The sequence below is a fragment of the Artibeus jamaicensis genome, unplaced genomic scaffold (genome assembly GCF_021234435.1).
Source record: "Artibeus jamaicensis isolate MK-2021 breed Jamaican fruit bat unplaced genomic scaffold, CSHL_Jam_final scaffold_369, whole genome shotgun sequence".
NCBI classification, from domain to species: Eukaryota; Metazoa; Chordata; class Mammalia; order Chiroptera; family Phyllostomidae; genus Artibeus; species Artibeus jamaicensis.
The window spans coordinates 39163689-39176252 of NW_026522042.1; the positions used below are offsets into that span (position 1 = coordinate 39163689).

Sequence of the window (12564 nt, forward strand, 5' to 3'; positions counted from 1 at the left end):
ATGAAAAAACAGAGTGGTGGCAAAGGATGTGCAGAAGCCTGATCTCCAGTGTTCTGTTTTCTCTATCCTTTGCCCACATACATGCAAAATGCAGCCCCTTTTCCTTCAACTTCCAAAGCAACTCCAACCTTGGGCTGAGCAGACTTTCAAGATTGGGGTGGTGGGTAGATAGTGATAACAAACAAGGTTTATGTTACAGCACTTAAACTATTTACAAATGATTATTATCCCTCCTTCCTTAAAGCCCCTTATCACCCCCCTATACCTTCTTCCTCTGCATCCTAATCACCCACTAAATCCCAGCAAATCCCCCCAAATCATGTAATGTGTTCCTCAAACTTGCCTCTAATCACAGGAATTAAAAAGAAAATTGAGACCAAGAGAAAGAGGAACAGAGTTGACAAAGAGTTAACCTCTGTTATCTCCTTATATTTGGGGAGATCTGGCCTCTGGGCCGTCTAAACACCTGGAGCACAGCAGCAGCCAAGGCCTTGGTGGGTGCCTCTCTCCCCACTTTTTGTTAGGAAACCGACTCTTAATCTTTTGTGAAGTAATGTGCAAAGACATCTGAATACTCATCTTATGTCTACCTATTAGTTTATTTTCCTCCCCAACAAACACAAGGTATCTTTTTCGACACTACTCTAACTCTCCAAAACCAAATGCAAGTCCTACAACTCAACTCAACTCAACTCAACTCAATTCAACTCAACTCAATTCAATTCAATTCAATTCAATTCAATTCAATTCAATTCAATTCAGACACTAACTCTGTCTCCAGGCTCCACAAGTTCAAGGGCTCAGTTCCACAAGACTGCTCACAGTCTTCACAGATGGATCACAAGTATCCAGTCCCCAGGTTACCCACACTTCCATTTGACCTGGCTATAAATTCAGGGATTCCAACACACTCCACCCTTCAGATTCGATCATTTACTAGAATGACTAACCAAACTTGGAAAAGCACTCTCTTTACCTGTTATTATAAAGAATACAACTCAGGAACAGCCAAATGGGAGAGAGGCGTAGGGCAAGGTATGGAAAGAGGGACACAAGTTTCCGTGCCCTGTCTGGGCAAACCTCCCCCGAGACTCCATGTCTTCAACCAGAAGCTCCCCAAACCCCATCAATTAGGGGTTTTTATGAAGATCTCATTGTAGATTTTCACAATTAAATCATCTCCAGCCTCTCTCTTTCCCCAGAAGTTGAGGGGGAGAGGGGTTGGACTTGGTCTTTCTGGTGACAAGAGACTTGCTTACCACCCTTATGATGTATGAAGGCCCAAGGGTTTTAGGAGCCCTGTGTGAGGAACTGGGACAAACACCAAGTATGTTTCTTATTATATCATACCATCCCATTATTTTTACCTGACTTGTAAAAAAAAAAAAATCTAACATCTCCTTAAGGTGATAGCCTTCCTGGCTGTATTTGGCTCTCCCTATCCCTATCAATACTCTTCATATCCCCCTATGAACTTGATCAGGAAGCTCTGTTAGTTCTTCACTAGGCTTCTCAACACATCATTAGTTCCCCTGTGGCAGACTTCTTCATCTGTCCCCTCCAGAGCTGCCCCAGAAACCAGCATTCTCAGAGCATTGGGATTGAATGCTCACTTCATTTCTCTTCCTCCCTGAAGAAACTCAAGCTGCACATGGTAAGGATGGACTTAAATGGTCCAGGAACTCACTCCCACCCTCTTTCATGCAGGCATCCTTTCCACTTTGGGGGCCCACTCCGTAGACCTCTGTGTTACTGATGTCCCACGAAGGAGAAGGGGGTCGTTCTGAGTGGCCAGGGAGGCCTGTTGGCTCTCACTTGTGCATGTCTCTGTAGGGAAACTCTCAGCGCAGGGGGTCTTGAGACTCTAGAATGCAAAACCAAAACTTTACTACTTAAAACGGGATGAGATGAAGTCCAGTTTGACTGATGGTCTCAGTGCACTCTGCCCTGCTGGCTTCCTGTCCCCCTTCTCAAAAACAAAAAGCAAAACACCACCCCAAGAACAAAACCCAGGGAAACACAGGTTTCCTATGATGTTATCAAGACATCTTTCTTTTGAGTAAAAACCCCACCCCTCCTAGGTTTGGGCTTTGATAGCCTGTGGCCCAAGGCCCCTCAGACAGTGAGGCCTCAAGCCCACACTAGTTGATTTGAAATCCCTGTTTAGATCCCAGCATGTGACAATGTGCTCCACTCTGGTGACACTTTTCATTTCTAATAATAGAGCTGATGAAGTAATATTGCCATTGATGTTCCCGGGGATTTGATTGGGTAAGTACATAAACTGTGTAGGGGGAAGAGGGTTGTATGGATGGATCACATTAGTATTCCGGTCCTATCAATGTGCTGGGCCGCGAAGAACGTCAGCGGACCGATTCCCTGCGTCCGCCAGTCCCGCCACAGATTCGTTTGGGATCCTCGAACAGAGGAGCCCATAGAGACAAGGGATCAAGGCAGCAGATTAGAGCCAATTGCCTGCTTCGGGGACTGCCAGCCCTTCCAGGCCTGGCGACAGGGGAGGGAGGGGAAAGACGAGCCCAGCTCCTCTGCGGGAAGACACTGAAGCAAGAGCTACACTCGCCCCCCTCCCCTCGCCCCCCACCTTGCAGCACAAGCTTTGAAAGCTGCTCCCCCATCTGAATGGAAACTCGGAACCGCGGGGAGGCGCGTTCCTTCTCGTCCAGCCTTGCAATCTATGCCGAGGGGAAGGTGGTGCGAGCCAGCGCCAGTGCTCAGCTCCCGGGACAGGGTCGGCAATGCTGCTGAGCAGAACTTGACTGAGCCTCTTCCTCGCTGCTAGTTGAAGCGATGCTGCACCGCACAGCCAGCGCTTCCCTGGCTCTCCTTCAAGCTGAAGGTTATCCACCCGCGCAGCCAGCCCCAACCCTGTGAGTGCCGCGCCTCTGGTTCTCGCTCCGGCTGCTCAGCGGCAGCGAGCAGGGCAACGACTGGGCCGCCCGAGCTGGGGCGCACTGCACCAGTGGCTTCGGCTTCGTGGATGTGTATGCATGAGTTCTGCACCGAATGGGCGCAAAAAGCGCCCCAGCCGGTCCACCCGCTCCTCGATCTTTCAGCTCAGCAAGCCCCAGCTGCAGAGCGGGGAGTGGGAACGCAGGGGCAGTGGCTCCGATTGCGCCCACAAAACACAGCGAACCCTGGACGACTGCAAGATGGTAGGTGAAAACTACGCCTTTTTTTTTTTTTTTTGGAGGGAGAGGAGGTGGGGGAATTGTGTATGTTAATCATTTGTTTGAGTGCCAGCCACTCCCCCACCCTTAGCGCTCCCATGCCGATCACGTGCACAAGCACTATTTTTAAATCTGCAGTCCTCCAGATTGGGGGTGACACCCGTGTGGTGGTAATGGCCCCTCAAAGAAGTGCCACGGGCAAGAATCTTGGGGCCGTGCCTCTAACCCCTCTGAGAATGGTGGATACGGAAGACGCCGTGAACTGGCTTGCTCACCAGGGAGGGAAAGGACAGCGAGGTGGGGGTGCCGCTTTGTGGGGAGACAGTAGAAAACAAACCCAAACAGAGCGTGCGAGGCGATGCGGAGGGAACGAAGGTTCCATCTCAGAAGCTGTGGCAGGTCTTCCCATCAGGCTCTGGAGTCTGAGTAGTTCCGTGGCCCCGCAGAAGGTGAACAGTTTGCCTGCTACAACCCGCCTTTGGCCTTTACCCCCACGCAACTTCCAATTCGTATCCTAGCTGTCAGAGACCGGAGAGTTCCAGGGGAGAGTCCCCAGAATCGCTCCCGGTGACCTGGGAGTGGCAATGGTAACGCTCCGAAGGTGCTTTCCTGGTCTTCAGAAACCGAGTCTGCACGGGTGGCGGCGAGTAGGTCTTGAAACAGAGCTTCCATGGCCGGACTCACCGATGGGAGGGAGAAAAAAACCACTTGCTTATGAAAAAGAGAATTGACCCTCTTTGTGCCTTAATCTTTAAATAATTTGTAGACTTTTAAGCTAGAGGTTGGGCGCGGGGGCAGGGGGGTGCTCCAGTGTCAGTGAAGCCCTTGTTTATGTACCCCCAAATAGGGAATTTTCTGGTGACTGTTTCTTGAAAGAAACTCCCTTCTTTTCCAGCTTGTCCAAGAGTTCAACACGCAAGTGGCCCTGTTCCGAGAGTTGGTGATTTCTATTGGGGACGTCTCAGTCAGCTGCCCCTCACTCCGGACGGAAATGCACAAGACAAGAACCAAAGGCTGTGAAATGGCCCGTCAGGCGCACCAAAAACTTGCAGCCATCTCAGGGTAGGAGACTTTTGGCGTTAGGTGGTTATTCACACGGCATGCGTGCATACTGACAGATATTTTGGTGGCCGAGGCCTCATAGGTGAACTCTGCTAATTCGGGATTTTAACCAATCATCCTGACATCAGGGTTCTCTAAACAAACTATGGGCCAAAGCTACACCAAGGGTAGTATAAATCATCATGCCTTAAGATTATTTTGTCATCTGCTGCTAAACATCTGCACAAAAGCCCTGTTCAGATGAGGGAAAATCTTTCATAAATCCCAGATTTACTAAACGATTTATACCATGAGATAAATTCTGGTGATACCACATAAAATAAAACCCCTAAAATGAAGCCTTGGATCTAATTTACTCTCCAGTTTGCTGTAATATGCAAAAGGGAAGTTTATTCTTGTTTTTGTATTTTTGTGTGTATGTGCCTTTGGGGGAGGGAGAGTGATTGTCACAAGTAATTGACACATAGCATAATATTTAATGCCAGCATTACGCATAGTGACTATTATTGAGATTATAAAGATTAGGAAGCCATAGGTTACCTCTTTTAATAACTAGTTTACATTTGAAAACAGGCATTTTCTATGATAAAAATAGATACACTTTACTAATCTTGAAGTGAGTGAGAAATAAAATATTACAAACCTATTTTATTCAGTAGAAATATTGAGAAGTGTTATCCTTTTCTGTTTTAACTGTTATACTGTACTTAGCAGGAAGTGAGTCTAGAAGGCGGAGGGAAATTGTTTGGGGCACTGAGGGAAGAAAGGCAGCTATAATATATATCAGACAAGAATGGAGAAAAAGTCAGAAACAGAAAGGGGAATAGTGATGGATTAAAATGATTACAGAAACAATGATTTAGAAGGAAAAACAGGTTTAAAACAGATTATTTTATGCTTAGGGCTAAGGAGTAAATTTTGTGCCAATAGTGTCCAATAGGGTTATATCCATGGTCCCTTTAAATTGTCATGCAAATTGAGGACACATCCTAATCAGAGAAAGCAGACTGCCAAAATGAATAAGGTGTTCGATTTATTCTATTTTACCATGTATGTGACCCAGGTTCCTCTAAAGGCTTAGGAAATAAAGATCCTGAAACTAATGGCTAAGAGTTGAGTTTTGAGGATCTGAGGTGGATTTTTTTTACTCAGGGGGTTTGCAGCCCTTTGCTCCCTGCTGGCACACCTGTTACCTGAGGGTTGATGTTATCAGGGGCAGTTTTATAAGAATTAATGGGAAAATATATTGTACTTAGAGCCTCGCAAAGCTAAGGCCAACTTGATAAAATATTCTAGAATAGAATTTGCAATGGTTTCCACCTTAAAATAATAATTAAATACAGTTTAACCTTTCTAAAAAATGACAGCAATGTAACTGGAGGAAATCCCTTTAGCTCTCACCATCTGGGCTCCATTAATGAAGGATTCAGTTCCCTTAGCAGAATTGCTTCCATTCCTGACGCTGCCAGTCATGTGGGCTCTCGTTTCAGACTTGAAATGAAGGCTGGTAGAGAGGCTGTAAGATTCATTTTAAAATTTGAAGCATATTAGGTAAGTAAAGCAAACGTTTTGGGGAATGTATAGAAAGTCTGGATTTTTCGAGAGCCCATTATTTGTGGCATAATCCAACTTAACAATCGGCACAACTTTGCTTCAGCCCTACCTTTGCATGCTCCTGAAATTCATGATCTTTCCTCTACATAATGCTGCCATTCAAAAAAGTGTTATGTAAAAAGGAACGAAGTACTGAGACACACTAACAACTTATGGATGAAACTCACAAAAAAAGCATGCTAAATGAAAGAAGCCACTCACAAAATACCACATATTATAGGATTTATGGGAGATGCTCAGAGGAAGCAAATCTGTAAGAAACAGAAGTAGGTGAGGGGTTGCCTAGGGCTGGGGGTGGGAACAGGAAGTGACTGCAAATGAGCCTGAGCGATATTTTTGGGTATGAAAATGTTCTAAAGTGAAATTATGGTGATGGTTATGCAACACTATATTTACTGAAAACCACTGAACTGTATATTTAAATGTGTGAATTTTAGGGAATGTAAAGTATCCATCAGTTGTTGTTTTTTTTTTAAGGTGTGACCACCATCACCATAATTAACATTTGCCTTCCCTGGGCTCTATTCTTTCCTACATGTGTAACTGTTAGTGAAAGGGAATGAGCTGTAAGGGACGGGAAGAGAAAACTTGGCTTTCCCTGCGTTGCCTACCCGACTGGGCCCATCTGAGCCCTAGTGTTTGCTCTGTGTAGGGTTACAAGTGAGAAAAAAGAGTAAATGACAAGGGCCTGCGAACCAGAGTATCGAGGTTCGATTCCCAGTCAGGGGACATGCCTGGGTTGCAGGCCAGTTCCCAGCAGGGGATGCATGAGAGGCAACCATACATTGATGTTTCTCTCCCACTCTTCCTCCTTCCCTTCCCCTCTCTCAAAAAACAAATAAATAAATAAATATTTTTTAAAAAAAGAGTAAATGAAATCACTCCTCACCAACAAAGACTACTCCTTTCCTATCTACCGCCTGGTTTGGGGCCAGAGGAGAGAGATGGGGTTGAAAGAGGACAGGGGGGAAAAGAAGAGGAGGTGAGATAAAATAGAAAGAGAAAAAAACAATGACTTTGAATCAAACAAATCACTTGTTTGATTCAAGTGATTTGAATCAAACTCCATCCCTTATATTCCTGACCAGCTGAAACCCTCAAGGACTGGTGACCACACAGGAAGAAATGTGTTTCTCACTGACTAGCCATGGGTTGAAGGCCATCTTCACACACACACAATCACAACACTCTCTCAAGTCGTGCCTAGATCAGCAGAAGTTTGGCTATGGCATTGTCTTTCGAGATTTTATTTATTTATTTTTAGAGAGAGGGGAAGGGAGGGAGAAAGAGAGGGAGAAACTCTCCCTACTCTCTCAAAGTAGGGAGACACTTTGGTTCACAGGCCAGCACTTGATCCACTGAGCCACACCAGCCAGGGACCAGCTTGTTCTTTAAGGACGTCTGATGATTTCTGGACTGAGCCACGCAGGTGAATCAGATGTTTCCTCTGACTGGCTTCCTTAACGACGGTCATTGTCCTTTTACAATGCTGATGCTCTCCTAGGTATTAAAGCTAGGAGGGGCCTTGAAGATCACTGGGTAGAGTGTTCACCAAACTTCTTTTAGCAGCAGGATCCCCCCTTTAATCTAAAAGTGGAAAGCCAGAATTATACGGCCAAAGTGGCGTTGCACTGCTGTGTGTGTATGTTGGGGTTGGTGTATGTGGGGGGGGGGACGGGTGAGTGAGAGTGTGTATGTGTGTGCCTTTGGCTCTCTTGGCCCTGTCTTCTTGGACTTCCTTCCCAACATGACTTCTAAGGCACCTTTGAAGAACCCCTAGGGCTCCACTGCAGAGAGAGAACTGACTTAGAACAATTACCTTGTTTTATATTTGAAGAATCTAAGATTTAGAGGATTTAAGTGACTTTACAGGCACATGGTCAAGTATACAGGAAGATTTTGCATTCAGGGAGGCCTAAGCAGAATAACATCTTTTGTGACCTTGATGGAATTAGACTTAACTCTCTGAATCCCAGTTCACTCACCTGTAAACTAAGGGTCCTGCTCACTGGCGCAGTTGAGGGGATTAAGGGAGTCCGTGGCACTGCCAGGCTGAGGCTGCTCTGAGACTGGAGCCCAGCCTCTCACTCCCCAGTCTAGCACCTCTTCCATCAACCACACCACCTCCTGAGAATGAAGAGAGAGGAGCAGAGCGCAGCACACAAGCTAGGGGTGACCTAGAAGAGCCAACACCCTCTAGTGAACCCTGAGAGTTTGTGCTGGGGCCAGTGGGCTGGTGGTTCAGATTCCTTTTCCTGTACTGCTTCTGCAGCATCTACTGCACCAGACTTCCTCCACTGCCTCCTGCTGGTGTCTGCTGATGAAAGTGCAAGTTTAAGTACGGTAAACTGAGAGACAGCATAGTGCAGGATGGGAAAGAGCATGGAGCCTAAATGAGATTAGACCTGGATAAAATTCTGGCTTTACCACTTATTAGGGATGTATGTATATTGATAGGCAAGTTGCTTCACCAGGTGGGAACTGGTAGCCTGGTACAGTGGTTAAGAACGTAGGCTTTGGAGCTAAACTGCCAGTGTTCAAGCTTCAGCTGCACCATTCACAAATAGTGTGATTGTGGACAAAGCTATTGTCTCTCCTTGCCTCAGTTTCCTAATCAGCAAAATGGGATTAGGAAGCAATGGGACCAAGGCATATGGTATTGTGTGGACTGAGTAAATTACCATTCATCAAACATTTAAAAGACAGTAAATGTTATTTATTGTTAGTGTAGCTATCAATAAGATTGAAACTTCAGTTGGTCAAGATACATTTATATAAAAATGTATTTATCCATCAAATGTTTTTCAAATAATTGTTTTAGCTGGAATAAATCCCTTAGCTTCTTACACTATGTTCCGATGAATTTTCCAGGTTGACATTTCCCAGACGGTTATCAAAAGCCCTCTTCTTTAATACCTTTAAAAAATTGTGGAAATGTGAGGGTTCAAAAGTTGTTTAGAAATGTTTTCTTTGTATAAATTGACCTGGATGAATCATATAATATTTATGAAATCTACTCATGTAGCTTTAGTATAATCTGTGTGGCTTCAGCCAAGCCTGTTAAACTCTGAACATCTCAGTGAGAGGACTGAATCTGAGCGGGGCGTCTCGTGCGGCCATCACCCCGTGTGCTCAGTTAACTCACGTAGCAGCAACAGACTTGGTTTACAGAGCAGAGCTATGAAAACAAGCACCACGGAGGAAGTTTGAAGATCAAATTCCAGGAATAATTTGCCAACTTGTGAACATAGTATGATCACAAAAAGAATCTTAACTTCCTAATGGCTTTCTGGAACAATATACTGAATATCTTAGAGATCCAGATCCACAAATTTCAGGGTTTTTTCCTCCAGCAGTTATTTTTCTGACCGACCATGCCCACGTTCCTCTACTTTTCTCCTAACATCTCTCCTCGCATTCTTTCTTCTATTTATTTACTGACTGGAGGGGTCTGTTTTAGTTTTATTGGACTCCTTGTTGACTTTGCTGCTCTGTTTTGGCAGGCCCACTTCTAGCTGGTTCTTCTCTGTTTCCTAGCAAGCTGAGAGGTGGGGGAAGGGAGGAGAGCACCGGGCCCAGTCAGTAACGCCCCCTTTCAACACATGGGCAGAGGCAGCAGCAGTTACGTGGGCCGGTAGAGGACAAAGTGTGTGGTGTCACCTTCCTTTGCTCCACATGCTGGAGGAGCCCTTAGGTGTAGGTAACAGAGGCCTGGTTGGCAGGCATGCCAAGCCACCCACTCTGTCCTTAATTTTCATTCCTAGTACAGGTGTTTTTGCTTTCAAATGTTCAACTCTCGCTGGTCAAACAGTGAAAGGCGAGTTATAGCTGCACCAACAGAATGTGCGTTCCATCGGCCATAATGCTGGGAGAACAATTCCGGCTTGGTTTGCTAGGGCAACAGTAACAAAGTATCACTAACTGGGTGGCTTAAACGGCAGGAATGTCTTGTCCCTCAAGTCCAAAATTAAGGTGTAAGCAGGGCTGGCTCCTTCTGAGGGCTGAGAGGAAGAATCTGCTCCTCTCCTTTAGCTTTTGGTGGTTTGCTGGCACTCCTTGGCTTGTTGAAGCATCTCTGCCTTTAACTCTACATGACCCTCTCCCTATGTGTATATGTCTATGTCCAAATTTTCTCTTTTTATTAGGGCACCAGTGATATATTGCATTAGAGGCCCACCCTACTGGAGTAGGACCTCATGCCAACTTAGCTTATTATACATGTAACAACCTATTTCCAAATAAGGTCACAGTCTGAGGTGCCGGGGGTTAGGATTTCAACATATGAGTTCCAGGAAAGGAGGGCAGACACAATTCAACCCACAGCAAACTCTCTTCAACCATGTTCAATGGGATGCACACTTTGGCTTGTTTTGCTCAATGGGGGTAGAGTTTTGCCCAGAACTATCTGTATACTCTCTCACCAGTTTCGCACAAAAACTTCCCAGTGCTCAATGTTTTATCATTTGCAAGACTGCAGCTCATAGCAGGGGCGGGGGTTGTGACTGTGGAGTAGAATGCTTTCTATATGAAATGGATGTGTGCACAAAGGTACTCAATCCTCAATATAGTTAGCATCTCGCTCTCACCAATTTAATGATTAGCATCCGAAGATGGAACCAAAATCACACTGCAGAAGAGAATCCTGGGGAGGGTAAGGAGAGGCCCCTGACGTGACCGTCCACACAGGGGGCACTCGTATTCTCAGGTGTGCGTGGGAGAACCAAGCAGGTCCTTGTCACCTGGCGGTGTTAATACTGCTGCTTAAGGACCATAAGCACACCTCTAGAACAAGTGACAAAATACTGAGTCATGTCGGATTACAGAAGAGGGTCATTATTGGCAATGAAACTAAATGTGATATGGAATCTAGACAAGTGCTCTCCGGTTGCTTGTTGAAGTTTAGCCCTTTCATGTTTGAACAATCTAATGGCTTTCACCTTGTTAGAGCCCTCTTAATAGATTTTCCAATTAGAGGGAAAATTAGATGCTAAAGCAAACTTTAGGAAAATTCGGCACTTTACTATTCATACTGTGAAGTACATGAGAGCAAGGCTGCGTTCATTCATGTTCCCACCTGAGCCTGGTGAGGATACCCACATCTGGTTTGTTCGTTAAGGTGACTTCGTATTTTAAAATCTGGTCTTAAAACAAACTGCGACTTGACATAGACTTTAGCAAGACTTGAAAAATTAGATGAGCTACATTTTGTGACATTTCTATTATATTTGACTGTATTTTTTTCTGGATTGTAACTGAAATGCCATTATGTTCATTTGTTAAACAAAGGAGGACTTGAGGAGCACATCTAAGGCAGATGCTGGGGTACATAGTTTATTATTACAACAAATCAGGGGGCAGGGAGTGTGTCTTTTAGAATTACTCAAACACAAATTTGGCTAATGGAGGTTATCCGATAGGATATCATCCCAACATCTGTCTGCTTGGTGGCTTTATACCGAGTAGTTATATAACCACTTTCCATTGAGATTACCCTTTAAATCCATTTTAAACTTTTAGCCGTTAAAAGTTTAGCTGTGCCTGATCCAGAAAGATGCGTGCATAAATCCTAGCTCCAGGGTGGTAGCTATACCGTCAGTCTGTTCATTTATTTCCTCTGCTGTACAAGACATGACTTTTAAAAAACCTCATGAAAAACTTTCCATTGCTTGTCGAAATACATATATGTAAACAAATACTCAAATTTGTGAAATAGACCCTCGTTAGGATGAAGTGTCTGAGCCCTTAAATAGAAGAGCTGATTTGGCAAAGAAAGGCTTTCCATACAAGGGGAAGCTCTAGACACCATCAGGTTAGCAAAATCAGCTTAGCGTCTGCAGAGGCGCAGGGACCTAGCTGTCCACAGCAAGCGAACTGAGCCCGGGCAAAGGAGGGAAGTATGTGTTCACCAGGAGAAGCCACACCCCTACTGGAGCCTTCGGCCACTAAGAATAAGTATTTTGAAGTCCATGTCACCCAGACTCTGTCCACTACTAAATCCCGTATTATCTTTTTCAGGGTCTATTGTCTCTCTTTTTTCCACTCTCTTAGTTGAGAATCCTGTCCCCTCAGGCCATCAGCTGTTTAGTGTCTCCTAGTAAGGAGACCCCCTAGTGGGTCTCTTTACTATCAATCTGTCACCTCTTCTTTTCCATGCATTCACTAGATCCAGAGTAATACTAAAACTCTTTTCTGATGTCACTTCTTTACTTTAAAACTTCCAAAGATTCCCCATTGTCGAAAGAGGTGTTTCTTCAACTGTGATTCCGGGATTGCCTGTCTCAGCATCCCCCGGGGCAGCCTCAGGCCTAGAGAAACGACAGCTCTGAGGAGTAAGGCCTGGAAATCCGAATGTCTAGCAAGCACCGCCCCGTCCCCCAGGAGACTCTTGAACACGCTAAAGACAAGGCCTGTCCGCCTGCAGTCATGATTCCCAACCTGGGCTGCGCATTGGAACCACTTGGGAAGCTTTGAAAAATTGCTGGCGCTTGAGTTCCATCCCTTGGGTTTCGGATTTAAATGCTCTGGGAGGCTGCCTGGGTATTGGGGTATTTTTGAAAGCTCTCCTAGTGAGCATCTTTATCAAAATGGATTATATTTGGCTACATTGAACAAAAAATTCAAAGGAGCAGTTGCTTAAAGACACCAGGGTTCATTCTCCCACAGAAAAGCAGCCCTGGAATGAGCGATTCAGAAGTTGTCC

General features: G+C 45.2%; 1 protein-coding gene across 2 annotated transcripts in view; it reads left to right on the top strand.

The window, feature by feature from the left end:
* Window positions 1-2287: 2287 nt before the first annotated feature.
* RGS7BP (regulator of G protein signaling 7 binding protein) overlaps window positions 2288-12564 on the top strand; it is an 82828-nt gene continuing 72551 nt past the window's right edge. Inside the window, exons 1-2 of one of the 2 annotated variants that reach the window (XM_053657410.1) lie at window positions 2288-3173; window positions 4084-4250. In XM_053657410.1, coding sequence (XP_053513385.1) covers window positions 3009-3173; window positions 4084-4250 — 332 coding nt within the window. In that variant the 5' untranslated portion in view covers window positions 2288-3008. The remainder of the gene's footprint in view (window positions 3174-4083; window positions 4251-12564) is intronic. The other variant, XM_037150811.2, reaches the window with a different exon arrangement.